General features: G+C 47.6%; 1 protein-coding gene across 6 annotated transcripts in view; it reads left to right on the top strand.

Annotated features, from left to right (window-relative positions):
* Nucleotides 1-17,570, top strand: part of CASZ1 (castor zinc finger 1) — a 168,699-nt gene extending 151,129 nt beyond the window's left edge. For 4 of the 6 annotated variants that reach the window (XM_082777116.1, XM_082777115.1, XM_082777114.1 and 1 more), the window contains 8 exons: nt 1,394-1,516; nt 2,861-3,196; nt 4,736-4,934; nt 5,467-5,638; nt 8,562-8,710; nt 10,628-10,862; nt 12,250-12,543; nt 15,919-17,570. In XM_082777116.1, the coding sequence (XP_082633242.1) occupies nt 1,394-1,516; nt 2,861-3,196; nt 4,736-4,934; nt 5,467-5,638; nt 8,562-8,710; nt 10,628-10,862; nt 12,250-12,543; nt 15,919-17,174 (2,764 nt within the window). In that variant the 3' untranslated portion in view covers nt 17,175-17,570. The remainder of the gene's footprint in view (nt 1-1,393; nt 1,517-2,860; nt 3,197-4,735; nt 4,935-5,466; nt 5,639-8,561; nt 8,711-10,627; nt 10,863-12,249; nt 12,544-15,918) is intronic. The other 2 variants (XM_082777117.1, XM_082777118.1) reach the window with 2 other exon arrangements.
* Nucleotides 17,571-27,799: the final 10,229 nt, after the last annotated feature.

Raw genomic sequence — 27,799 nt, 5'->3', positions numbered from 1 at the left:
CAAAGAATTGGTACCTAGATTTTTTATTTTTTTTTTCCCAGTTCCCTAGTATCTCCCTCTTCTCTATGGCTTAAAAAATAACAAATAGTAATGCAATCAGTTTGTGAGTTAATTTCCATTGCACTTCAGGACATGCATCATCCAGACTGGCTGACTTATGCATATTTATATTTTCCAACCAGTCTCTTTATCTGTTCTTCTAGAAGGTCTTCATTTCATCCCTAATTATCTGTCTTGTCTTTAGTTTCCCTGTCCAAAGAAAATGTTATAAGGCAGCCATTTTTGACTCATCACCTCCCTCCCATTTTTGTCAGGATTTCGAAGTACAAAATCTCCGGTTCCTGATAAAACAACCCCGTTAGCTTGCACTAACTTGGTTTCTTATCTCTTCTCTTATCACACCTTTTATTTCCTTCATCTTCTCCCTGAAAGCCTTAACTGACTGTATGTTCTCTACACCCACTGGCCCTTTCATTCTCCAGTTCAAGATTATTTTTTTTCTTTTTCCTTTACCTTCAAATCGTTAGGAAGTCCCCTCGGGACCACGCAGGCTGCTGTTTGTTTCTTGCTTTCCTGCTCATCAGAGCAATTGTAGACTGTTGTACCTTAATTATGCAAGATTCCCCTGTTAAGTTTCAAATCCTTCCTGCCAATGCTTTTTACTTGATTTCTCGATTCCCTGTGATTCTGGAGTTTCTTGAAATCGTGTGTACATTTGCTACTAAGGATGGAGACTCTCAGCAGGGGATGAGCAGTGCTTACTTGTTTTTGTTCTCTTGACCATTTCCTCTGGCAAGAGATGTACCTTAGATGATGCCTTTTGCTTTGCTTTTTGCATTGCAGCATTGTTTCTCGTGTACTTCAGGGACTGTGCTATTCTCTATTTATGCATATTAGGCTGTAATTGCTATATAGGTGATGCTTTGTCTCCCCCATCCATGTGCTAGCCTGTTATTTTAAGTGTGTGTTAGGGGGCGGAGGGGGATTCTGGCTCTAGATTCCCATTAACCACGGTTGTTCCTTCCCTGTGGTACTCCCAGTAAATTCAAGCAGATTTACTAACCTTTGTTCATTCCTCAGAGCTCTGGCTTTTGTGTACGGACACTCAATAACATTAAAGATTTTCATCTTCTGTTTCAGAGTAGTTCTGTATTTTGCTCCCACTAAAAGCGAATGGGAGTTCAATCACTCAGACAAGTCCAGTTGCAGAGAAATTAGGTTCTCGTTCTGCATGTTCAGATCTATGTGACTGGCCATAATCAAGCAGCGATCCCAGCAGGGACATGAGAAAACAGGATGCTGGTAGAGCTGAAAAACAAAAAGAAATGTCTGTTCCGCTACTGCTTGCCTTCTGGGGCCTTCTGTAAGATGCCTGCTTGTCTGCTTTGGCCAGGTTTGGTACCAAGGACTTCTGCGACGCGCAGTGCGACTTTCTGCATAAGGTGCATTTCCACTGTGTCGTGGAGGAATGCGGTGCCCTCTTCAGCACCCTGGATGGAGCCATCAAGCATGCCAAGTGAGTAGGAGAGCCTTGGGAAACCTGGAGGAGACTCCACACCGCACTCAGTGCAGGAGGAGGGTCAGGACCAGGAATGTGGGCAGTCCTGAGGGCAGCCTCCGGGCACCCACCCCTTTCCTGTGTAAATGTGCTCAGCTGACATGTTTGCAGAACACGATGTCCTCTTTAATTCTATTTCACAATAAATGTGCTCAGTTTGTGACAGGTGTCTCACGCAGCGCTGGCAAGGTTGAGAAGTGGGCATTTGTTTTTCCTTAGCCTACCTGACAGACAGTGTGGTCAAGGAGACAAATATTTCCCCCAGCATACAAATACACTGTACAAAGAAATAAGAGAATAAGAGAGGGAGGGGGACCTGTAACCCCAACCATTGTCACTGGATGCAGACTCTTTGTAGAGCAGCTTCCCGTCACTGCAGTGTGGAAAGCATTTTATTTTTCTTTGTCTTGTCACAACAAATGTTTTTTAACAAGCTTCCCTAGCCCTTAGTTTATATGGCTTTGTTTAAGATGCTCGTATCATACAGATGAGGATCTTCAAGCAAACTGTCCAGCCCAAGACCAACTTCCTCACCTTGCAATGTTCTATGTTGTAAACCCTTGTCATTTCATATCATTTTGGAAAGCAGCAGTGGACAGCCCAGGGTTTGGTAGCCAGAAATAGATACTATGGCCTATATTACAGCAGCTGTACAGCACGCTCGGAATTCCAGGTGACTCTTGGGTGAAGAATGAAGTTAAGCCATGCTCCCACTGTCACAGTGAAGGGAGTAGCAAAGGAAGGGCGGGATACTGGAAGTTGTTGCTAATTTCTGTGGAGCAATCTGCAGTTTAAACCCATGCCAAGTTCCTTTTAAAGGCAGTGGAAGATTTGCCCAAGTAGAGAATGAGAATGGCCTTCAGCAGCTGGCCACATGGCTGAGTGTGAAGGGGTTTAAAGGGAAGGCGCTGTTGTGAAGTGTAAGACAGAAAGATCTGTTAGCACAGCTGGTGTCTGGGGCTGGAGGCCTGTGGTTCACTGCTACAAATGACTGGCTTCTCACAACAGCCATGGGAAGCTGCCCTCAAGTCATATTGACCTTGCTGTCTGCAGCCATGCTTGCACCGCTCTGATTTTAACACGTTATCGAACCTTTCTGTCTCCACCCTGCTTAATAAATTCCCTTTTCCTCACAGATTTTCTAGGAGGACCCTAAAGCTTTCCACAAAGTGGGCAGTGTCCCTTTTAGGCTTTCATCTCAGCTAGTTTGTTTGCAGACTACTGCCACGTTCTTGTTGATGTTTAATCATATTACATGCGTTGGTCGAGAAGCTGTATATAAATTACTCCATCTTTTTGCAGTTTTCACTTCCGAACCGAGGGCGGAGCTGTGAAAAGTAACTCCGAGTCTCCCTTCTCAACTACTACTGAGAGTAAGGCTTCACTGGCCCCTTCATCACCATCTGCTTCGTCTGCCACCATGGCGAGCGCTCCTGCCCTCGACGTGCCCACCCCAAGCCCGGCGACTGTGCCCTCTGCCCCCACGCTGCTAGCTTGGAAGCAGCTGGCTTCGACCATACCCCAGATGCCTCAGATCCCAGCATCAGTGCCTAACCTGGCAGCTTCACCCTTGGCAACGACTTCCCTGGAGAACGCCAAGCCTCAGGTCAAACCCGGATTTCTCCAGTTCCAGGAGAAGTAAGTTCTTGTAGACACTGCTTGCCTCCTTGGTTCCTCTCCAACCTCACAATCCCCTTTACCTTCACCCACTGAGAGGCCTTCTGCCAAGAAGGCTCTCTGGGCTTTATCTTCCAGGAAAGTTACTTCTGTATACTCTAGAAAATACCCTCAGCTATTATAGGGAAAAAAATGGATTTTTCAGTACAACTGGGAGCACTTTTAGATACAAGTGTAGAGCAGAAATAAACTTATTGACATAAAAAGGCTCACTGAAGCCTTTTTTATACCTCATGGGAGGCAAACAGCTCTTTGCAGTATTTTTGACACTGAAGGCTACAGAGGGAGCGTAGCATCTTTAAAGTTTTAAGGTAACTAACAGTAGATATTTACAAATGATTGATGAAAAAAATGTCGGATTTCTTTGGGATTTGTCCCCAAATAAGATCTGTGGCCTTTTCATACAAATGTCACCTGTAACACTGAGTGTTACAGCATCATTTTTTTCATTGAAGAAGCCAGGGGGTCAGGTAGTAGAGGAGACACCAGTACTTGGACTCTGCCTTAAGCAGGAGTGGAGCCCTCGGTAGCTTGAGGAATGGGGAGCACCCTCTCTCACTTCAGCTTTGTCAGTTTTGAGTTCTGGCTGAACTCTTCCACAAGTGTAGTCAGTCTCCTGACATTCTGTGCATCTGGGTTTGTAGTGTTAGTTTACATACAAGGTAACATACATTTCTGAATTGTGGTTTTTTGTTTTGTTTTGTTTTGTTTTTTAAACCATTCAAGAAGTTTCACAGTGGTGCTGTGATGATTGTTCTGGTATATCAAGAGGCAGAAGCTAGGTTGGTTACAGGAGGGCACGATCAGGTTAGGCATTACAGCTTAGCTGTTCAGGTTGGTAGAGTATCGCTCCCTGGGCTATACATGAACAGTCATTTGCCTGCTTTCAAAGATGTGCATTAACTCCACTTCACACCTCTGAGTAGCTAGCAGTGGGTACAGTGCTCGGGATCCAAGAGATCAAGGGTCAGCTACCTCTGATCTGTGTGTGCAACCTGAAATCCATGGGCTGGGCAGAGGGGGTAAGGTACCAAAACTGTTTAGCTGATTAAATAGACCACTGCAGGTCTTGTCTAATTAGGGGAAGCCCTGGCATCTTCCAGTGTGCATACCCAGGAGTTTCATTTCAGTTACACAAAACGGAGACAACAGAAACAATCCAAATCACCACTAAGACAAGTACAGGCAGAAAGGGAATACCAGTACCTAGCCAGACCTTGAGAGAGAGCTTTAGATTAGAAGTGTGGCCCTGAAAGACTACAGATCCCACCATGCACTGCTGTTATTTTAACAATCTTAATCAAGAAAGTGCAGTAGCTTGCTAGCATTGCAGTAGGGTCGCCAGCATCAATTTTACTAAAGAGGAAGGTGGCTATGGGAAATCTGTAGGCCATGTTTGGAACAGAGGCTTCAGCTGGGCTCCCCTTGAATTAAATGTTGGCAAAGAAACAAATGTGTGAAATGAGTGAAGGTGATGATTGGGTTTTGGATGTATTCCAGTGATCCCTGCCTGGCAACGGACTGCAAGTATGCCAACAAATTCCACTTCCACTGTCTCTTTGGGAACTGCAAGTATGTGTGCAAAACCTCTGGCAAAGCAGAATCCCACTGCCTGGACCACATCAACCCCAACAATAATTTGGTGAATGTGCGAGACCAGTTTGCTTACTATTCGCTGCAGTGTCTCTGTCCAAACCAGGTAAGAGGAATTCAAAAGCAGTGTCCTGGCCTGAGGACATGCACGGGAGAAGCATGGGCAAGAATAAGTAGACAACACAATAGGAAGTGAGGCCAAGAGGTTCAGTCCTGGTCTAATGACAGATCCGTGGAAGGGCCTCAATTGGTCTAGCAAAATGTTTGGTTTCCATCAAACAGAGAATCCCACTGCTTTTGTGTTGAATTGAAATGATGAGATGAGGAAACTTGAATGATCTAAGAGACTCAAGATGAAGTAGAATAAAAATTGGTGATGACTACTTTGAAAAGCCACCAATTAGGGGGAAGTGATGGAATCCTAGCTGTGTGTTGGGGTCATTCATGTGTAGAATGGTGCCATGCAGAATACATGACAGGGAACAAGTTTGCATTGTGGCTTATGGAAGATGAAGTAGATATGATGCCGAGTATCAGTTCGGGCCTCTCTTGCAGGGACAGCATTAGTAGCAGGCAAATGAGAGTGCATTTGTTCTAGATCTGCTTAAAGCAACCCGCCTTTTTGCTCTCCTCTCTAGCACTGTGAATTCAGGATGCGAGGGCATTACCACTGTCTTCGTCCTGGCTGCTACTTTGTGACTAACATCACCACCAAGCTGCCCTGGCATGTGAAAAAACATGAGAAGGCAGAAAGAAGGGCAGCCAATGGCTTCAAGTATTTTACCAAGCGAGAAGAGTGTGGCAGACTGGGTGAGTCTTCTCCTCTCCCCCCACGCCCCCTCACCCTTCCCATGTAGTCTTTTCTACATCCAGGCTAAGAATACCACGAGTTAGAGCATGTGAGCTATGCTAGAGATGTATTTGGTTATTAAATCACTAAACAAACAAGAAACAGAATCGAACAGAAATCTGCTCCTGATCTGCCTGAGTTGAAGCATGAGGGTTCCTTTTTTCTCAAATAGACCAAAGATCTTAAATGACTAGAAGCTGTAGTATAGAGGATTAAAATATAGATAGATAGATAGATATATGCATATACCTATATGTACACTTATCTGGAGATACAGGTTCCCTGCTGGTCATGATCTGTTAAGGCAATCTTATTTTTCTTTTTTTTTTTTTTTCCATTTTTTGGCACTTTACCGTCTTTGGGCCTAATGCCTGTCTTGGGCAGAGTTGAAGGGTGCTCTTAGGAGAAAAAAAAAAAAAAAGCATATGAAAAATGTCTGTTCTGATGAAGCTCTTGTTCAAAGGTCCTTCTGCACTGACCTCCAGTTGCTGCTTCACCTGACTCCAGGCAGCTTCAGATGACTTTTTTTGTTTTTTGGTTTTTTTTTTGTAGCTGTTGCCAGGGCTGCATACTGAAAGCCAAAGGGTAAATAGCATGAGACAGAAGTATGGAGAAGGGCATTCAGTAACCTGCTCCTTCCTCTTCTGACCCCATTCTCCACAGCCACTTGTGAGCAGCAGGGAGCCAGCGCTGTGCCTCCAGCCCAGCCCTCCACCAGCGCACGGCTGAAGGAAACACCTGCAGTGTGCACAGCCTCAGCCCGTGGCATGCCCACTTGCCAAAACCATTAGCAGCACTGCAGGAGTTACTAAATCTTAGGGCCTCTAAGATTTGGTAAAACAAATGAGCAACAGCAGAGAGCAGAATGGGTTTCCAGGGAGGTATCCTCGAGCTGAAGCCCATTGCTGTGCGCCAGGGCGAGTCCCTAGGGAGAGCTCCATCTGAGATCCATCCTGACCTACTGGTGGTCACTAACTGGGAGTCACATAGTTGTCTTGTGCCTTGCTGTTGTCACAGACCCAGCCTTCCCTATCGGTCCTGGCTTAAGGTTGAAACAAAAGAGAGTTCAGAATAACACTTCCGTCCTTCTTGGCCATACCATGCCTCCTGCCCGATGCTGTTCTTTCTTGGGCATTGCAGCCACCATAACCAGGGCCAAACTTTTCAGCTTTGCATGCATAAAAAAAAATGTATACTCAAATGGCAACTTGTTTGTGGTAACCAGGGTAATAAATGTCAACACTCCAGTGCCAGTACTCACCTAGGGCTCATTTACACATGTCAGTAGATTCAGCAGTTGCTGTTATTTACTCAACTTTAGGTGTTTCAGGTGATAGCAGGGGCTAGACAAAGCAGGACAATGATATATGACACCCAGCCTACACGGCTGCCCTGGCAACGGGCGAGTCTTCACCTGCCCTTTGCTGATACCATTTCAATCCCGCCAGCACTGTTTGTTCTTCATCCCGAAGAACAGCGACGTGATGGGGAGGGCAAACGAGGTGGGGCTGTGGGGGAGTGGAATACCTAAACAAACAGCAACTTGGCTTGCACATAAAACGCTATCTGTGAGCTAAAGATGGGCTGGGTGATTCAGGAGCTGTTTGGCAGCGAGCTGTCTGCAGGCTGTGCATGTGTCAGCAGTGTTTATTTTGGGAGTGAAGGGGTACTTGCATCCAGCGGGATGTACATACGCCTATAGCTTGGGCTTGCCATGCATTAAACGTACGTTTTAACCAACACTCTGCATTTGCCTATGTAGAGACAGGCAGCACGACAGGATGGGGTAGCTGGATGTGTTTGTGTGGGTGTCGATGGTTATACCAACGTGTAAATGCACGTCTGCTTCTCTGTGCAGCTCTCTCTTTTAGGTTAAATATGCATATAGCAGGTGCAGAAGCACCAGCCTGCTTTAGGGGCTGTGTAAGTTTATTAACACACACTGCATCAACAGATAGACTTTTATAGATACGTTTTTGTGCCTGTAAGCATAGGTGGAGAAGGAGGGAGAGAGACAAATATGTATGTATGTAAGTAAAGGCAGATGGGTGTAGAGAGATGAATAAAACTGGGGCTGTCTGTAGCCCTGTACCTGAACGTCTATAAGATGATGTACAGGGGCTGACGGAGAACAGACAGAACCTGACTGCTGATATTGCTTTAGCTGCAACAAGCCATTATTTATCAGCTATTGAATGCAGCACCTTAACAAGGTATGCAAACTCCCAGCATGCATGGCAGTGTGTGCCAGGAGCAGAATGTGTGAAGTGCTGTACACCAGAAAGTATAGAAATTGTTGTTTAGTAGCTGCCCCTCCTGCACTACAAACGTGGAGTGGCAATAAACACTTTCTGGCTCTTTCTGTCTGACCAGAGAGCATACACTGTCCAGAGCTGGGGCTTTTAAGACTGCTCTTCTGTTCTGAGAGCACAGTTAAAGGGAAAAAAAAGAACTTTTCATTTCAAATCTAATTGTGAGCATGTATTTTCAATTGTAAATCCTGTGATACAGTTAAAAGTCTTGGTTTTGTTCCCACTGAAAAGCAAAAGGCACTAGCTCAGACTGGGGAGCAATAGGCACTGCTAGACATAATGGCAACTCTCTTCCTCTTTACATAAGGAGGGATGGGGCCAGTCTGCAGTTCTGGTCCACTTTTTAAATCTCTGTACCCTATAATCCTCTCCTGCAGTTGCTCAGCAGGCAAAAAAATGTGGTTTCTATCATTCAGGACTGTTCCTGAAGAACCCATGACCATTGATAATCTCCGGTCTACCCAAAATCCATAGAGCAGCAGCTTTGTCCTGTCTCCAGACCATCTTCCATACAGTCTTGCTCTCTCTCGGTACCTTTCCTGTACTACATACCTTGGCTTTGTGTCTGCAGGTTGCAAATACAACCAGGTGAACAGCCACTTCCACTGTATTCGAGAGGGCTGCCAGTTCTCCTTCCTGCTCAAGCACCAAATGACATCCCATGCCAGAAAGCACATGAGACGGATGCTGGGGAAGAATTTTGATCGTGTTCCTACTCAGGTGACTGGCTGGTTATTTATGTTGTAGCTCTGTATGTAGTGATAGTCCCTTCGGCTGCTGGCTGCAGAACTGCATTGATGCCAAGATGCTCATACCAAGCTCCTAAGGACACATGTCTGCACTGGGGGATGCACCTGGGATGTGTGCGTTCACCTAAGCTAGTTTCAGCTGATTTGACTCCTGTCATATGAGGAGAGACAACATCAAAGCATTACTTAGTCTAAACAGCCTTTCCTCGTGAGTTGTGGAGAAAAACATTTGAGAAGGATAACACTAAAATATTCATATTTATAACTTGCATGCACTCCCTCCCCACGCTCTCAGTATACAGCAATTGGCTTATTAAAATTAAAGTGCTTAGGATGTGGAAGAATTGAACATGCTGGTTAAAGCAAACATTTCCTGTTGCACATAAACAATTATTTGCTGCTTCCATCTAGAAACACCAGTTTCAAGATTTCTCTTCCTTTACTGATCTGGCCTTACACTGGGGCTCTCCTTGTCCTCTCTCAGGAAGTACCAGGGCAGTGCAGTCACTTTTGTCTAACACAACCAAGAGCAACTGTCGGATTAGGTTTTTCTGTTTCATGAATAAATTGAAGAGGTTCAACTGCAGCGCTGACCTACTGTTCAGAATGGCAGCAGTCCTGCAGCCTCCTGTTTGTTCTTCTTACTCCTTGGTTGCATTAACTTGCACTGACTTAGGAGATGAAATGAGCTGCATTTATTTGAACACCTGTGACTAATCTAACCCTAAGGACATCTGGTATGTGAAAAGCAAAAGGTGCTACCTGTAGAAGCAAGATGGGAACCCTCTTCCATTCCACAACACAGGACTGAGAGGTCCCTGTTAGCTGTCAAGTACTGTCAAAAAGTTAATCATTCCAGTCTACTGTTGTTGGAATTAGTGAGTTCACACATGCCAAGGAACTGGTGTTACTGTTACGGCAGCTTTTGTTCTTAAAATTAAGTGCTCAGGTACAAGAATCAAACTCAGATTTAACAAACAAATCTTCCTCCACTACAGAGCCCTAAACCTCCTAGTACACGCAGAGCAGAAAATGCTAGTTTTGACTTCCACCTCCCTCACTGGCAATCCCATGTCACATTAGCAGTGGAAAAGCACTAATTGTGGCCAAAGCAACCCCAAGAGCATACAGTGCACATCTTAATCTACGGCTGTGCTTAGCCCGTGGAGCAGTCCAGCAAACAGCAAAAAGAGGAAGAAACCACAAATTGGGGCATGTAGCAAAGCTCACAGATTGCTGCACTGCCACTGCCTGTCTGCATTTAACCATCCTAACTCCATTTTTTTCCCATTCATGAGTGCTTGGTAGGCATTTAATGGTATGTTTGGCTATACATTGCTTCTGGGTACCTACCCAGGTGTAACTACCCAGGTGTAACTATCCAGAGGAGACCACGCCATGCCAGGCCACGGCAGCTGCACGTGAACAGAGTACAGCAGCAGACACACAGGTCACTGGTTTCAGTCTGCGATCCCCTGTCGCCGTGTCTCAGCATGCAGGCACTAGGGCAAGCATGTCAGTAGTCGTATTCCCAGTCTCTAAATGCAGCAGGACCTACACAGTAAGGTAGCAATGCCAAGATTAACACCTCCTGCTTTTGAATGCATCAGAATCCACACACCAAGATATTGGTGCCAAGATTAACACTCCCAGCCTCTGAGCGCATCACAATTCACATACCAGAATACATGTGCCAAGTTTAATGCTCTGAGCTCCCAGTGAAGGAAGATTCATGCTCCTAGCCACAGTGCCATGGGTTCCACTCACGAGCATGTTCCAGTTATCCCTCATGAGCGGTGGCAGAGGGAAATAAACATGCAGACAGATGGTTTTGGTCTTGGCATCGTGCTTTTGGTGTGAAAGTCCCCGTCCTGTTTTCTTGCTGCAGGTTATTGGCCACACTCCAAGAAATGAAAATCTCCCCCAGGTTGGCAGCATGGCACCCAGCCCAGCCTCATCAGGAACCCCAGCTTCCTTTCAGGGACCCCCGAGCATGATGGACACTGAAACAGATGAGTACATGGATTACACTGGCTGTAGCCCAGGGGGGATCTCCTCTGAATCTTCCAATATGGACCGCAGCTGCTCCAGCACTCCAGTGGGCAATGAGAGTACATCAGCAGGTAAGGAAGAAGGGGGGGTGACATGGATCGTCAGTTGCCTGCTCTCTTGGGAGATAAACTCATGAAGAGAGGCCAAAGGACAACTGCACCTTAAAACACAAATTGCACCAGCTTTACGATAGTTCCTCTTACTAACGTAGCTCCCTCCATCTTTTTTGAGAAGAGATCCGTCAGAATGTGCACTTCAAGGGTCCATGAACTAACAGCATATCTTTCTTCTCCCCTGAAGAGAGGTTTTTATCCTCTGTCTTGGAGTGGATCTCTTTGAATAACTGATTTAAAAGGAAAAAAAAAAATGTTGCAGGGCTCTTCTGTCCCTGGCATTTCCCATTATCTTTTTATATTTCTTTGTGCAGCATCTGAAGTCGGGCATTTTTTTCTGATACTGTTGAGGTACAGAGAGGCTGTACAATAGCAAATATTATATGCAGGAGGGAAAAAAAGACTACCGCATCTTCAGAAAGCAACATATAAAAGCAGCTCACTGAGCTCCCTGCCTCATGCCTCTTGTGCCACTTTGTCAAGTGTTGCACAGAGGAGACCTCCATCATTCTCCTCTTTTTTGCAGTAAGTTTCTGCCATTGTTTCCTGCTTGCAAGGATAATGGGTAGCCATCTCCCACTGCCCCGTGTTACACAATTATCTCTTCAGTAGCGTGGTTTCTTTTATGAATTCTGTTATCATCTAGTGTTGATTCAGGGATCTCTTAGCTCTCCTTCCCAGCGTTAGGTGATACATTCTAGATAAGCTGCCTCTCTGAGTTTGCTTTAATATCAAATACATTTTCCTGCTCTGCCTTCCCACCCCAGACAGGTGAAGGTTATCAGATAGCACCTCTAACCACATGTTACCTTCATACAAACACTGCTGGGGCATGACAGTGGGTGCCCCATGGCATCAAAGCTCCTCCAAAGAGTTCTGGTGGGACAGCACTTCCTAGCTCTCTCTCCCTTCTCAGCACACCATCCAGCCCAAGTCACTCATCCTAGGAAATGGTAGTGAGCAAGTCCACCTGCCCAAGGTGTAAGACAACCCTCACGGCTGTTAGTTGGTACAAGCTGGCACCAGATAAATGAACAAGGACCAAACAAGCAGGAATTTCTGCTTGAAAGCCTGTGGCTCTTCCCCCACGCCACTACAGCCACCTTACCTTCTGCACAGACAACCCTCCTCTTCCTGATGCTGTCAGTTCCTCACCTTCCATTTCTTCTCTGTTACAATTCTGTTTCATACATTTGTGAATGTATTTTCCATTTTCATCATATTGCTTCCGCTCCTGGGTTCTCATTTTGGTTCTTTTGTGTTTTTTGTTTTGTTTTGTTTTTGTTTGTTTTTGTTTTTCTTTTTTTTCTTCTTTTTTTTTTTTTTTTCTCTCCACATTCTCCAGGCTGCCTGGTTCCTTCTACTGCTACTGCTGCTGCCGATGATGCTACCCACAATGTACCACAACCTCAGCCACCACCTCTGCCTCCATCTTTCTCACAAGCCCTGCTTAGGTCTCCCCTTCCCACCCTCCCCTATCTTTTTTCTCCATCTTGTCTCTCATACTCTCTGCTCAGTGCCACTCTTGGATCCAGCAGAGGCATAGTCATGCCTGCCGCCAGCACCACTGGGTTTTCGCCCATCATTGCCACTCCAACTCCAGTAAAAAGTGACGTTCCCTTAGTTCAGGATGCAGCAGGTAACACTTCTTTGCTTTCTCTCTTAGTGTCCTTTGCCCATCTCCTTCCCCACTCACCCTGCCCACGTTTTTCTCGGCACCTTTGGGTCAGTAAAAAAAGCCTGTGTCACTCTGTGCCACACTTAACTTTATCCAAGGGCCCTTCCATGCCTGCTCCAGTTCTCTGCTGATGCAGTAACCACAGCCAAAACCACAGCAAATCATTGTGAAAAATTCAGAGCGATTTCCACCAATTCCAAACCGTGAGATAAATCTAACAAAATCCACAGTTAAAATCCACTTTTTGCCTCTTAATAACAGCAGGGTGGCCACAAAGCAAACTTTTGCTCATGTAGCATTTATGGGGCTTGAACTTCCAGCTTAGATCTTGTAAGCCACCCAGCTCAGGGCCTATCAGTCTGCTGCACACATCTCTGCAGGTGAATGTCTGACAAGGTACCCAGTTCCAGTATTTTTATAGCTCCTTTAAGCTTCACTGCCTCCTATTCATATATAAAGCCATAAAATTCAGAGCTGCTTTCCCCAGTGCAAGTAACAGAGGGAAGTACAGTCAGTGTCACTACCATGACATCATCAGACATCTCAGGCTGTTTCTCACACTCTGTTATTTGCATCTGCTCTTACAGCTGCAGAAAATACACCGAGAGTTTTAGTTTCAAGCTGCCATGTTTCCCATGTGTGACTAAGATCAGAGATGTCTCAGGCTGGGGATTCTCATTCCAGCTGGGAATGGTTTTTAGGGTGTGTCTCAGCTTTGGCTTCTTTTCCCAACTCCCAGCTCTTTTCTAGTTAATTAAGAACATATTTGTGCTTAAAGTTCACACTAAAGAGGATTCTGGCAGCCTATAAATGTCCCAGTCATTCTTCCTGCTGGCTTTAGTGTGTGCATGTGTAGTAATGTGCAAATCCAAGGCGAATGGTTGGGAGTATGGCTGGAAGACCAGCTCTACTTGGAAGTTCAGAGGTTTTTGTCACACGATGTGGCAGGAGAAGCACCCTTGCCCTGTCCAGAGCAGTGTGTTCCAAGGAACAAAATACACAAGAAACCATTTTTTTGCCCTTTTTTTAACTGATTTGCATGTGACCTGAAATATCTTACCTTTGTGCTGTGCTTTCTTCTAATTATATATTTTTAAGTTTCTTTTCTTTTTACCTGTAGATCTTCATATAGTTTCCTGAATGTTTACATTAATATTAATTTTAAAGACAAGCTTATGGCATGCTCTTACCATTGAGGTTTGCTTGGGATTAAATCTGTTGAGGCTTGTAATCTTCAGCTGGGCATTAGGGACTGAATTCTGTCTAGTGGCTAATGAGTGTAGTAGGTTATCTTCTTTCTGTTTCATACACTTGCTCTGAAACTTTGGCTGTATGAGAAAACAAAATTGGTTTAACTAAAGTTATAAATACATCTGTTTGAACTGTTGTAAGAGCTGGGCAGATACACCGAGTTTAAAACGGGTCAAATCTAAATTCTTCTTATTTTGCAGATAGTCCATCTTTTTTTCTAAAATGTCTTATCTTGTATTGCTGTCTGAAGGCAGACACGATTACCACCCATATTAACGATGAAAGACTTGGTGGTTTGGCTGCAATTTTTTTTAAATGAAGGAGTAAGGAGTTGATCTGGATAGCAGTGATTAGTGCAGGCAGTGATCTGCCTGGAAGCAGAAGTGTGTTTTACAATATGTTTGCAAGGGGGAGCAGACAGTGGTCACAGATTCTATAGCTAAGTTTGCTAATATAAACCCGATAGTGATAGAAAGTTACTCTTCCACTGGTAGGCTGCCTAAATTAGCCTTAATAAGCAGTTCCTACCCCCTTAAAAGTCACTAAAGTGGTCTCACCACGGATGCCCCAAGCTGGCATCCCTACTTGCAGTCCGAGGGGTGGAAAATCTTTTGCTCTTTGCTCACCCCGCAATCTGTACAGCCCAGGCACGTGAACAGCCCACTGTACGAGATTAGCTTGCTGCTACCCTGCCCGTAGACTTACATCTATCAGTAGTGTCAGTTTAACTTTTGGAGGCTTCCTTGGATAATCGCCACCTTCGTTTAAAGGGTTGTCAACCGAAGGGCCAGATATGGCGAAAATAGCATCCATCACTTTTAATACCTGCTTATCAGCCAGAAAAAAAATAATTCTACAACATTCAAACAAATGACTGTTTCTTCAGTCTCCTAGATGAGGATGCAAGCTGCTCTGGACTCTCAGGCCCCAGGCACTGCATGTCACAAATCATGCCTCTTTTTAAGAGGTTGGCAGTTTAAGCATGAAGATGGAGGGGAAAGAAAGAAAAAAAAAAAAAAAGAAAAAGAAAAAAAAAAAAAGTACGTTTCAGTTGCAAGCTATAATTTCCAATTACACTTACAATTTTGCACCTGGTGAGAAATTCTTCTTGCCTCCAACCTTGTCTGCGCTGCATGTTGATACTGGAGATTGTGGTTTGATTCTGGAAATAGCAGGGAGAGGAGAGAAAAAAAAAAAGTTAACAGATATAATGAGGTCGAGTCCTTGATGTCAGGCTTGATCCTAGGGGACGTGAGCAGTAGCCAGTTATGCTGGCCCTGTGAATGAAACTGGAAGACAGATGAGGGCTCTTTATTTACTAGGGGCATCATGTGATTTTTGAGACCCAAGGGAAAGCTGTGGAACTGGTATTTTCTCTCAGAGTCCACTGGCTAGTGATGATGAGAATTAGCCCCATTGAACATCTGTCCATCTGTCTTTCTAAGTGCACTCATCGTAATATGTAGGCTCATTACAGTGAGGGATGTTGCAGACTCCTGGCCAAAGTCCATCCTATTTCTATAAATCCCCCCCCTTGCACTTTCAATCACGCATGGGATCTTCCTTCACTTCCTGCTGTCCTTGGCAGTTGCAGTGCATTACGGTGTCCTGCTCACGAAGAGCCTGGATAGGGGAAAACATTACACACGTGCCAGTTTTTAGACTACTTACACTCATTCACCACTTGAACCCCAGTGAACTCCGGTAAAACACCTCGGTCCTTGGTCTGGACCAATGTAAACTCTGCATTAAAGTCTGATTTAAGAGGAAAACAGGACTAGAGATAACTAAGAAGCAGGAGAAAGTGAGAGTTGCAAAACAGAGAAGGAGCAGCTAGTACTGGGACTAAGCTAAATGAGAAAGGCAGTTAGAGGCAAGGTGGATGTGCTGAAAATTGAGGGAAGCGATGGGCAGCGGGCACCAGCCACCCATGGGCGCAGAGCTGAGGCTCCCTTAGAGCCTGCAAAGCTGCTGGGTGGGAGCAGTTGCAGCTGTGCCTTGGCAGGTACAGAGCTTGCCAGGACGGTTAGGGGATGAGGAGAGCCCTGCCTGTCAGCAACGCCACTCTTCGCTTTCTCTCCTCAGGGAATACCATCACTATGCCAACTGCCTCGGGGGCCAAAAAGCGTTTTTGGATTATTGAGGACATGTCCCCGTTTGGCAAGCGCCGCAAGACTGCATCTTCACGCAAAATGCTGGATGAAGGGATGATGCTGGAGGGATTCCGGCGCTACGACCTCTACGAGGACTGCAAGGACTCGAGCTGCCAATTCTCTCTCAAGGTTACCCACTACCACTGCACGCGGGAGAATTGCGGCTACAAGTTCTGCGGCCGTACCCACATGTACAAGCACGCCCAGCACCACGATCGCGTTGACAACCTGGTATTGGATGACTTCAAGCGCTTCAAGTCTTCACTGAGCTGCAACTTCCCAGACTGTCAGTTCTCTGGCAATAGCACACACTTCCACTGTCTGCGCTGCGGCTTCCGCTGCACTGACAGCACCAAGGTGACAGCCCACCGCAAGCACCACGGCAAGCAGGACGTCATCAGCGCTGCTGGCTTCTGCCAGTTCAGCTCAAGCGTGGACTGCGAGGTGCCTGACTGCAAGTACAAACTCAAGTGCTCCCACTTCCACTGCACCTACCCTGGCTGCAAACACACGGTGGTGGGCATGTCCCAGATGGACTCGCACAAGCGCAAACACGAGAAGCAGGAGCGAGGGGAGCTGCCTGCCATCTCGCCCGGCCCCGAGGGCCTCGCCCACTCCACTCTCGAGTATGACATCCAGAACTCTTCCATCAACCTGGACAGTTCCCTCAACCTCAGCACTGACAACAACAGCTCCCTCTTCTTCCTGCAGAACGCGGCAGGCGTGGGCCTCAATGATTCCCTGGACCTCAGCAAGAAGCAGTCGGAAGCCACTGAGGGTCCGTCCCCGAGCAGGGCCGGGACCACCCCTCAGGAGAGGGGGGCAGCGGCGTCTGGCTCCGGCGATGTGGAGGACGAGGATGACTCTTCCCAAGAGGACGAAGAGGATGACGAGGAGGAGATGAACGAAGAAGAGGAGGATGATGAAGAGGAGGATGACGATGACGACGACGAGGAGGATGATGAAGAGGAAGATCTGAACACAGATTCTGAAGAATCGCTGCCCGACCCTGAGGGCCTGGCCACTAAAGATGATGGGGAACCAGAGGAGGCCGCTTCTTCCACAGACCATGGCGATGCTTCCAGGCCACAGGGCGAGCCAGCCCCAGCCCTTACTCCAGCCTCAACTCCTGCTCCGGCTCCAGCTGCTGCCCCAGCCTCTACCGTTGCTCCAGCAGCTTCTCCTTAATCTTAGAGACAACAGCAGCAGTGGTTTGGTTTTGCTCTTACACAGAATTACTAAGAGGACCCCATATGAGGCAAGAACAAAGATTGGGATGGCAAATGAAAAACAAACTCCGTGGCACACGCACGAGAGAGAGGAAGGAAGGAAACCCATAATCCACAGGCCCCATAAGAGACAGGTTCGCAGCGGGACTGGTGCTGCATCACTTCGTTCTGCAGATCACAGAACACGGGGGCAGGACGCAGCCAAAAAATACCCTTTTATACAGACACGGACCTCGAGGGTACCAGCTGCTTCTCCTTGCCCCCCGAATGGTGCGTTGGGCCTGCGCCCATCTGGGGACCCTTTGTTATAGGTGGGGTTCTATCCCCCCCGTTTTTCTTTCTGGGTTTTATTTTTCCATGTTTTCAGTTGTACGATATTAATAATAATCTCCACTTCTTGGAGGGGGGTGGGTGGGAACAACAGGTAATGAATTTTAGAAATATATATTTGTGTGTGTGTCTCTTCTATATATATAATGTACACACACACACACATATATAACATGCAAGGAATTGGTGTCACAAAGACGACTAGCTCAGCTTTTGCCAGTGGGAAGGAGGGGGTGAGGGGTGCGCTCTCTCCCCCCCCTTTCTCCCTCTCTCTCTCTCCTTTCTCCAGCATTAAATGGATGGCATCAGACAGCAAGGGTGGGAGTGGGTATTTATTGTCACATAAATGAGGACGCATTAATGAATGAGCAGGGGTGGGAATGGGACACTCCTCTGTTCTTCCAGATCCTTTTTACTATTAATGATAATAATTTTGAATGCTATTTATATTGTAAAACTTTCTCTGTCTGCAGCTGTAGGGCACCTCTCCCCATCCCTGCTGCTCTGCCTGTAGGGATTCAGCTGAAGTAACTCGGGAAGGGCACAGCGGGCAGATAAAGGGTTTGTCACACTGGAGGACTGGGGTTAATCTCCCATCCAGTTCCATCTCATCCCGACCCCCAGGTGCCTCCCCTCCGCGGAGGGCGAGGCGTTTTTGTGGTGCTTCAGTATCCCCATCTCAGGAGGACTCGGTTGAGTCAGGAGGTTGTGAGCTGGCACGCTGTGCCGCGGCGCAGCACGAGGAGCGCCGTTCTCGCAGGAGAGCGTCCCAGCCGTTAAAGCAGCCTTGCCAATACTACTTGCTCGCTGACCCGCGCAGTCGCACCATGACAGGTATGTCCCCACACCCCCAAGCCCTCCTCCCCGGCCTTTCATCGGGGACGGCCAAGTCTGGCTTTCTGCATGGACTGAAATGTAGCTCTGGTGACTTCTGGGAGAAGGTGAAGGCGCCACTGCGGAGGGAGGAGAAGGCAGGCAGGTGGTCAGGGTCCCCCCGCGGGACGTTCTGCTCCGCCTGGGGTCTCCTTTGCTCAGCACTAAGCAGGGGCTGTTCTGCAGCACCTGCGGAGCTATTGGCCCAGGCATGGGGTTTGCAGCCACAAAACACGAGGCTGCTGCAGCCTACGTGGCCCAGAGAGATGGGGGAGATGCCAGCTGAGGCCAGGATGTAGTCCAGCTAAAAAAATGAATGCATTTCTGGGTCCACGCTGATAAATTTTGCCAAGTAGGGCTAATAGCTAGGGCACTGCACGAGCAAATGGATTACCACGTTGGGACCTGCCACCTCCAGAAGCTTGGGCTTTCCCCTGGTTACAAGGCACTTCCCTGCTCTCTTTTCCTAGCCCAGTCTGGGAACACACACTACAGGAGGCTGCCCAGGACTCTGACAGGTGAGACAGTAGCTGTTTGACCCCAAATCCTCACCTGAGTCTGAGAAAGAGGGCTTGTCTACATAAACACAGGCTCCAGAAGGACTAGCTGTATGAATTAGTTCTGATAATAGCTATTTCAGTGCCAGTTTGTAAGTATACCAGCCTAGCAAAAGGTTCCTTGTGTCTGAAGTTTGTCCCCTTTTTTTGTTGTTGTTTAAATCTAGTGTTTTTTTTTCCGATGACATGCAGCCCCCCCCCTCCAAGAGCACTTCAGCTCCAAGGGATCCCCATAATTTGTTTCCACCCTGAACAGAAAAAAGCCTCGAGGAGTTTAGGTTGCCTTTTTTTTATTATTATTATTATTTCCCTAAGGAACTGGTGCAGATCAGGTCTGATTTATAAACAAGCAGATCAGCTGCGTAAATGTGGGGACAGAATGCTCAGATAATGTTTCAAAAAGAAAGGCAAAAAAAAAATATTAAGAAGTTGTACAGTATTTTTCCTGTAAAGGTTATTCCTATATATAGAACAAAAGAGAGACAACCCATGCCAGGGGGACGAGGGGGGGTCACCTGCCTTCTGGACAGCCCTTAGATACGGTTAATTGTGTGCAATTTTTATTCTCTTTTATTATTATTTTTTTCAATTTAGTGTTTGTTTGTAGGGGGTGGCAGGGGAGGGGGGCCTTAAGTCTATGTTTTGAGGCTGACTTCACACTCCTAGCACTGACCGGAGCTGCACGATTCCGAATTTTAACTTGAATTTTGTAGAGATGAAACAAATGAAAACAAAGCAAATGAAATATTGTTATTACTAGTTTGTAGTCTATTTAATACTTTGGAGTTCTTTTCCTCTATCAGTTATTTGTGTGGCTTTTATTTTTATAGGGTTTCATTTTTTTTTGTTTGTTTTTGTTTTGTTTGGTATATCCCCTGCCCTCAGTTGTGTGTTTTCTAGCACAACCCGATTCTTGAATATAATGAAGCTCTCGTTCCTGGGGCCGAGTGAGGGAACGAGGGCCTGGAATTTATAGAACTGGGATGGGGTAAAAAATCCTGATTTTACCAGCATTTGCTGCAGGTTCTGTACTTGTACATGTTTCCCATACTCAACTACCCAGATACCGAGGTGATGGGCTCCAGGAGGCACCCTCGGCCGTAACACACGCCCCATCTTGCCGAGTAGTTGTTTTTTACTCTGTACCACTGAAACCACCCTGATGGATGGCACTGACTTTTGGGGGGGGACAGGACCGAGCCCACGGCCTTCGGCACCGCATCCTGCAGGCGTTAGGTGAAACCCACCCGTGAGCGCTGTCAGCAGGGTGTGCGGGGCAGCCCGGTGGCGGTGCCAAGGCCGGGGCTCACCTCGGCCACTCGGTAGCACTCAGGACAGAGGGGCCGTGTCCCTGCTGCCACCGGCTGGGAACCCACACCCAGGCACGGCACCTGAACCTCTGCCCCAGCCCCATCGCAGCAGTGGCCACGCAGCGCGTCGCTGCGGGACGGTGTGGGAAGCAGCAGGGTGTGGAGGAGAGGGGCAGAGGGTGCTGGTGGCTGGAGCTGGACGATGTCATCGTCCCAGAGGCAGCTTGAGGCAGGTGTGGTCAGCGCCACCGGGCCGGGATCCGTGCTGACACGGGGCCGTTCCGCACGTGCCAGAGGGGCCTGTGTTTATCTATGCACACCATTTTCTCCCCCAAGGCACCCTACTTCTCCCCGACGTCTCAGCCTTTCTCCCAGTCCTTTCTCACCTCCTCTCCAGGAGCTGGCACAGGGTATGAGATTTCTCTCCCAGCAGGTTATTGCTAAACTCGGTGCCCGTGTGGGGCCGACCCCAGAGGGCCAGGGTCCCCCAGGGTTCCCTGGCAGGGCCGTGGCCACGCTGCCCTCGCAGCCAGAGCTGGCAGCGGGCTCGTCCCACCCCCGGTGCACTTCTTGTCCTACCTTCTCCAAGCCTTGTTTCTGTAAAGCTCTTACTACGTCTATATTTGCAACAACAACAACAAAGTCAAAGTTAAACCCGTCTTTTTATTCTGCCATGTTAAGGCTTTAATTCAGCAAAACTCTTAAGCACATGCCTTCCAATCCGGCAGAGATTTAAGCCCTTGCTTAAGTGCTTTTCTGAACAAAGGCCCCAACAGCACAAAGATCCCTATGACAGCAAGGTGGTTTTCACTTCAAGCTATCATATCAACAGGACTGTTAATACAATGCTATTGAAATAAGTGCTTAAAAGACTGACCAGAGAAAGAGAGAGAGATTCAACGAACTGTATGAGGAGGGGGAAAGAGGAGAGAGGAAACGGAACTGTTCTGTCCAAAACAAAATGAAAAACAAACAAAATAAACCTTGAGATGGACCCTCCTGATTCTGCTACCATTCACTGCTGAAGAGCAAAAAATGAAATAAAATAAAAACTATTGACTAGATTGTTCATTCTAGCCACAAACTCAACTGGATTAAAGTCTGCGTGGAAGGAATTTTGTAAAGAAAAAAAAAAAGTAAAAAATTTTTTTCCAATGTAGCAAAAAAAAAAAAACTTTAAAAAAAAGAAAAAAAAAAGAAAAAAAAGACAAAGAGGGAGAATTCTAGCCTTTTGTAATATCCATATTGCACACTAGGACTATAAGCCATTGCTAGCTCATTTTGAATTTTAAATGTGTAATTTTTTTGTTTTGTTGTTGTTTTATTTTTTTCTTTCCGTGGGGGAGGGGGGAAATAAATGCTTGAACCACCAATGCTCTTTTTAATGTTTTATAAATATGTATGTGTATATATATAAATATAAAAATAATATGTATGCACATATATATGTGTGTGTGTATATATCTATATGTATATACATATATATAGATATATAGATATATATATAGGTTTTGAGACAAAAATGCAGAAAGTGAAAAAAAACACCCTAAACAGGATGGTGTGCTCTGATTTACTTGAATCTGGTCTCTTCAGCACCTGCGTTATTAAGAACTGAATATTTTTCCACTTGAATTTAGTGCTATTAGAAATTTAATATATGTGTTTTATTTATTTGATTTTTTTTTGCATGACTGATGCAAGGTTTGACATTTTCACTCAATAAAAACTGGAAAAAAAAAACAACAAAGTTTCAAGTGATCGAGTTGTCTTCTTGATTGAGGAGGTGTTTTATTTTTTGGACAGCTAACAAGTCTTGGAGCAGTTCAGGTCTTTTAAGGCACCACGGTCCCAGTAATGTCCCTGCACCCATTTTAACAGCCACTGTTTTAGCACCAGCACTATGGTGATAAGTGCAAAAAGAACAGGCTTCTCTTTTTACAGACTCTGGCTTCAAACTTTTTAAGCAGCCCTGCAGTTTTATTTGAAGTATTCATCAGGGCCCCTGATGGAAGCGATGCTAACACCTCTGTGATTTGCTAAATGGGGGCCTGAATTAGAGATGCAGCTGCTTGCATTTTGACTTCTTTCTTCCCACGTTGGCCTCCAAACTCACAGTGGTGAGCTGGGATCCACAGTGGCACTCTGCCTGCTGTAACCCACTTGAAATGTTACAGTGACATTCAAAGCTCACTAAGTCAATACATGTTCGACTGTCACCCTAGCAAATAGAAACGGAGCATGAATGGAACATGCTGTCTGCATGGAAGGGGTGGGACTGCCAACTCCACTAATAAACACTAAAATGCAGTGCTGAAGCCATAATATTTTGGTAGCACAAGAATACATAAATCTGCATGCCATACATCAGGATCTGAAGGAAAGCATTCCTACCTGGCCACTCCATAGCTTCCTCCTGCTGCTGATACTCGTACGTGGCATGTGCAAAGTGAAGCAACTGCCCCTGGAGATGTGAAAGTCTTTTCCAGGCAAGAGGGTGTCCTTACATCCACAGTGCCACACAGCACCGCCGTGGTGCAGCCCATCCAGCAGTTGTGAGCGCTGGCTGCAAAGGAACAAGAGATTAGATAAAAGCCCGGGCACTGGATGCAGCTTGTCCCCACTGTTCTCCTACCTGAGACTCGTGCCAGGCCTGGGCAGGGCCATACCAGCGGCCCTGCTCTGAGCGAGGCAGACGGGGACAGGCAGCAGATGCCAGGATTGAGCTCCTGGGAGGTTCTGCACCACGGGTGGGTGTTTGGGTGTCTGCAGCCAGCCCCTCGGCCTCCACAGCAGCCTCTGCAGGGCCAAACCTGCCCCGAGAAGCTGGCCTGGCGGGGAACACTGCTCTGCTGCCTGTCCTGCCCTGTGCTATGGGGGTGAGGGGGCAAGGAGCAATGACAAAGGTCTTGTTTTACCCAAAGAAAGCCAAGAAACCCCCTCCTGCTTCATATGTCCCCCACCATTGCAGCAGCTGGGTACCTGCGCCTCTGTCCTCCCTGCCACCGGTCAGCCCAGGAGCAGCGAGCAGAGCTTGCCAAGCCTGACGCACTGGCAGCAGCTGCCTCCTTATTAGCTGAGAGGATTAGACTCCTCTCTCTTTCAAAGCCCCCTGGTCGCTCTGCTGCAGCTCCCAGCCATCCTGTTTTCAGATGTCATTATCTGAACACGCTCCTAATCCGACCTTGGAGCACAGAGGTTTGTTCTCACTGGAGCTCTGCCCACAGCACACGGGATATTTACATCACTGCCTTTCCGGGGGGGGGGCACGACACGACTCACGGTTTGAAAGCTCCTGCTGGAACTTGCCTGCTCTCTGCGGAGCTCTCACTGCACTCCGTAAAGGAATGACTAAGTTGTGGGAGAAGCTGTGAGTTGAGCAAATCAAAGCCTCAACTACTGCATTTGTTCCAAGCCCTTCCAACTGTGACAGTGCAGCTCTGCAGCTCTGCATCCAGCCCCTGCGTTTGGGGAGCCTCGGGCAGGGAAGGCAAAGTGGCAGCGGGCACCTGGTGATGCTGCTTGTTTGGAAGTCTGGACAAAAACTGAGCAGTTGCTGCTGTTGTTATGTATTGATTACATCAAGCCTGTCCCTCTAACAGTGGTTTTGGAGTGCAGGTCCCTAGAGTTACGCACACATCCACAAAATTTACACTGCCTGATTTACACAAGGTACTCAGTACCACTTTTCAGCACACTATGGGCCTTGCGCAGCACCCACCAACACAGGCACCCACAGAGGGAATATCCCTTGGCACCAGCCCAAATGTGCAGCTCAAGCAGAGGAGCCCTGCCTTCTCCTTTCCAGATGATTCATAGACTTTAAACCAATACAGGCAGCAAAAGTTCAATTGCCTCAAAGAAACAGCATTCAAAGTATGCTAGGACACAGAATAGGAGAGCAGATGGTTCTGCTGCTGCTTCCCATCACCCTGGTTTTTAGATGCCATTAGCATGCCTAGCCCAGCCTAAGCACACAGACCTGTCCTTGCTGGAGCCATACGGACTGATATGGACAGAAACAAAGACAACAGAATATCCGTGTTGGCCTAGAATAAGGGTAATGGCCACCCTGGTGCCTTAGAAAGATGATCATCACAATTTGTCCAACTACTTCTTACAGCTAGTCTAGCACGAGGGCAGCCAGCAGCAGGTGTGCAGAGCTGGTGCCCAGAGAAACCCTGCACAGCTTGCTCAGCTGAGCAGGGAATGCAGGAAAGCATGCCTGGCCGGGAGGATATTTACTCTGGTAGCACAATGCCTCCTACACCCTGGCAGAAGGAAATTCGGAATTCTGATGTTTGCTGGTACAGAGGAGAGGCAGCTTTATGACGCACAACACATACTGGGCACAACTTCCAGCTGGAAGGACCGAGGCTCAGCGCTGGCTTCCTGCAGCAGACTGACATTAAGAAAGGCTTGGAGACCTGCTAGGGAAATAGGGCGGTTAGATGAGCCCATCTTCATGCCTCTAGAGAATGAAATTTGGAAGGGAGGAGGATTTTAGCAGAGAAGGGCACTGGTGGAGTCCCTGGGTAGGAGGCTGCCCGGGGAGCCCAGCTTCACGAGAGTCCCCAGGGCAGAGCAGGGGATTTGCATACCTGCTGCTGCAGCTTTAGAGAAACCTACTGATGGGGAAATGGGACCTGCCCCTGATCAGGGGCGGGGGGTCTGGAGGCTCCCAGCTCTCTTAGAAGACCAGCAAGAGTTATTCTAACACAGCCTCATCCCTGTGACAGGACAAGAGGCCAGAAATGGACGCTTTGACAAAACACAGACACAAAAGGAAAAAAAAAATCGCACAATGGAGAGGAAAAAAAGAATCGAGCCAACTTTTGGTACAGTCCGTGTTGTTCAGGTATGGGAGCTAAGACAGAAAACAGCCATTAATAGATAACAAGTAGCTAATAGATAACAAATATCTTAATCTTCACCCAAAAAAAAATACATATATATATTTTCATTGGGCATAGCAATGCAAAGCCCAAACCCTTTCCACGCAGTAAGGTTCTGCACCAACAATCCCACTACGTGGTGCCCACAGACTGCATCAGCTGCTGGGGTCCTGGCTGAGATTTGCACCTCTGAGCTCTTGCACCCGGGCACAGCCCCGTGCTCTCAGAGCTGCAGGTGCCTCCTTGAACAGCCACGGGAAGCCCTTCCACAGGGGAAGCTCTTGGGGAAAAGGGAGGAGAGGAGCCAAGCAAATTTCTCCCTCTTCCCTTCCCCCCCAGTCGCATTCCAGAGGCCTGAAGCTTTAAGACTTGACAATGAACTCTCACATCATCTTCAATGGGAATGTGAACTTGAAAGACTTCTCGGGCTCACACCTACTCCAAACAAAAAGCCAACAGGTAGCTGGGAATTTCTGAGTTTCACATATACACAAACATGCAAATGAATAAATGATTTCTGTCTTTCTCTACAAACCAAAGCCGAACTTGGCTTAATTTGACCAAACTGGGGAAGAGCAAGAGCATGCACGAAGGTATCTGCACACAAGACTGGCACACTTAGAGCAGCGGGTACAGGTTTGCACAGTGCTTGTGTGGGACAAGGGGAGTCTGCCAGTCCGGGTGAATGAAGCACACACCAGCTTGTGAAGGACCTGCACGGCTGCCATCTCTTACACCTGTTATATTTTATGGGTATCTGTAAGCCAGCTGCTCTGTGGGTATGCATAGTTTCATGGCTTTTCATGATCATGCAACTTTTTTTTGTCTCACATATCTAGAGAGAAAAAAAACACGTTAGGCTGTCTACTTCTAGCAGAGCACACAGGAGGCCTTGCACACAACTTCAGTGCCATGCACGACACCCGTAAGGAAAGGCACGATGCATCTTTGTGCTGTAGACACAATAGCTCAAATCCAACTCTCGGGCAGAGAGCCCTGCTCTTCGGGTCTCTGCTGCCCTGAACCAAGCTCACCAGTACCTGCAAGCTGCCAGCTCCTCACTCAGGAGGCAGCAGCCTCTCCCAAAGGGCTGGGGGCTGGCAAAGGGGGGCAGAAAGGCACTGCTCAGCACCTGCAGCTCCAGCGGGTGGTGGAAGGGAGGACAAGTTCTTCGTCGTGGCCCTGGGGATGGAGGGGGGCTCCTGGCATCCCTACCGCACGTCCTACTGCACGGGTCGGTGCTGGCTCAGCAGATGGGAGCGGGGCTGGGTGCTCTGGGCCCGGGTCCTGCTCTTGTCCCTGAAGTGCCCCAGCCCCATCCCGATGAGGAGGGGTGACCGATGGAGGCGGCTTCCCTCCTTCCTTTTGCTCTTTTTTGGCAGGGAAACTTTTAAACAAACAAATGAAGAAACACTGAGGATTTAAGTAAACAGACAAAGATTTATCTGACAGGCAGACTAAGGAGCCTTTCCCTGCCCCCTTCCCTTCCCACAGGGCTGGGTGCTGCCTCGTGCTCTCATTACCCACAGCTTCTGCCCCGTGCCCTTGCTGTCACCAGCGGTCCCTGGGACTCTCCTGTGATCCCGAGGCCAAGCTCTGCTGAGATACCAGAGCCCCACAGTCCCCAGCATCACTGAGGATAAAACAAAGCCAAGATCTGCACCCAAAGCAAGTCAGAGGGAACCGAGCTGGGTCGCCCAGCCACCAGGCACTGACCCTGCGAGCCCCATCCCGGCTGTGCACAGGGGACGGAGGGGAAGCAGCTCTGGCTGGTGGCCGGGCAGCAGCGTGTCCCCCTGTCTGTCCCCAAGGCTGGGATGGAGCCACCTGCACAGAGAGGGCTCCCCGCAGCCAGCAGGGACCGGGGACATGCACGGTGTTCCTCTGCTGTATGCAAGGGATTGGGCTCTGCCTCAGGATTTTAGAGCTGGGAACAAAAGGAGGCAAAACCCAGGTGTAACAGCGTGATGTTCCAGCTCCCAGCACCTAGCTCATTCTGGGGAATGGATCAGACTGCAAGCCCCAACCTCCCTTTCACACCCAAAACTTGTGTCTGCTGTGGTGGAAGAGTTGGTGTTACCAACTAACAGCACCTGCTGTTCGTGCTGTCTGAGGGCAGGGAGCAAAGAGCAGATCCTCCACGTCGGAAAGCTGCAGGAGTTCAGCACAGAGCCTTTTGTGCATGCACACGTCAGTTTAAGCTGCTTTAACTAAAGTAAACTGTTCAAGGAGATGGAAGGATGTCCACCCCAAAACTTCCTCTACTTTAATTAAATCGTTACAGAAATTAATTTTAAAGAGGTGTTGCTCTGGCTCCACACAGATGAAAAAACCTCAGTGCCAGCTTATCTAAGTGGAGGGACAAAGTTGAAAGTGTCTGAAGTGGTAGGGGGCAAAAGGGAAGAGCACCAGGCAATAGGAGACAGGCAGGCACAACGGAGGGCTGAAACACCAGCGGGGATGCTGTAGGAACAGCCACGCCAAGCAGACAGAGTGAGAGACAGACAAGCAAGCTGGCAAAGTGACAGACGTGAAAAGAAAAATAGGCAACAAATGCACCAGCTGTACTCGTCGATGCTCTGAATCAGCCCTACCCAGCAATCACCTCCTCGCTCGGGAGAC

Source organism: Aythya marila (genome assembly GCF_965140915.1).
Source record: "Aythya marila genome assembly, chromosome: 21".
Classification (NCBI taxonomy): domain Eukaryota; kingdom Metazoa; phylum Chordata; class Aves; order Anseriformes; family Anatidae; genus Aythya; species Aythya marila.
The sequence above is the reverse complement of the archived record's forward strand: the minus strand, read 5'-3'. Positions and strand labels throughout refer to the sequence as shown.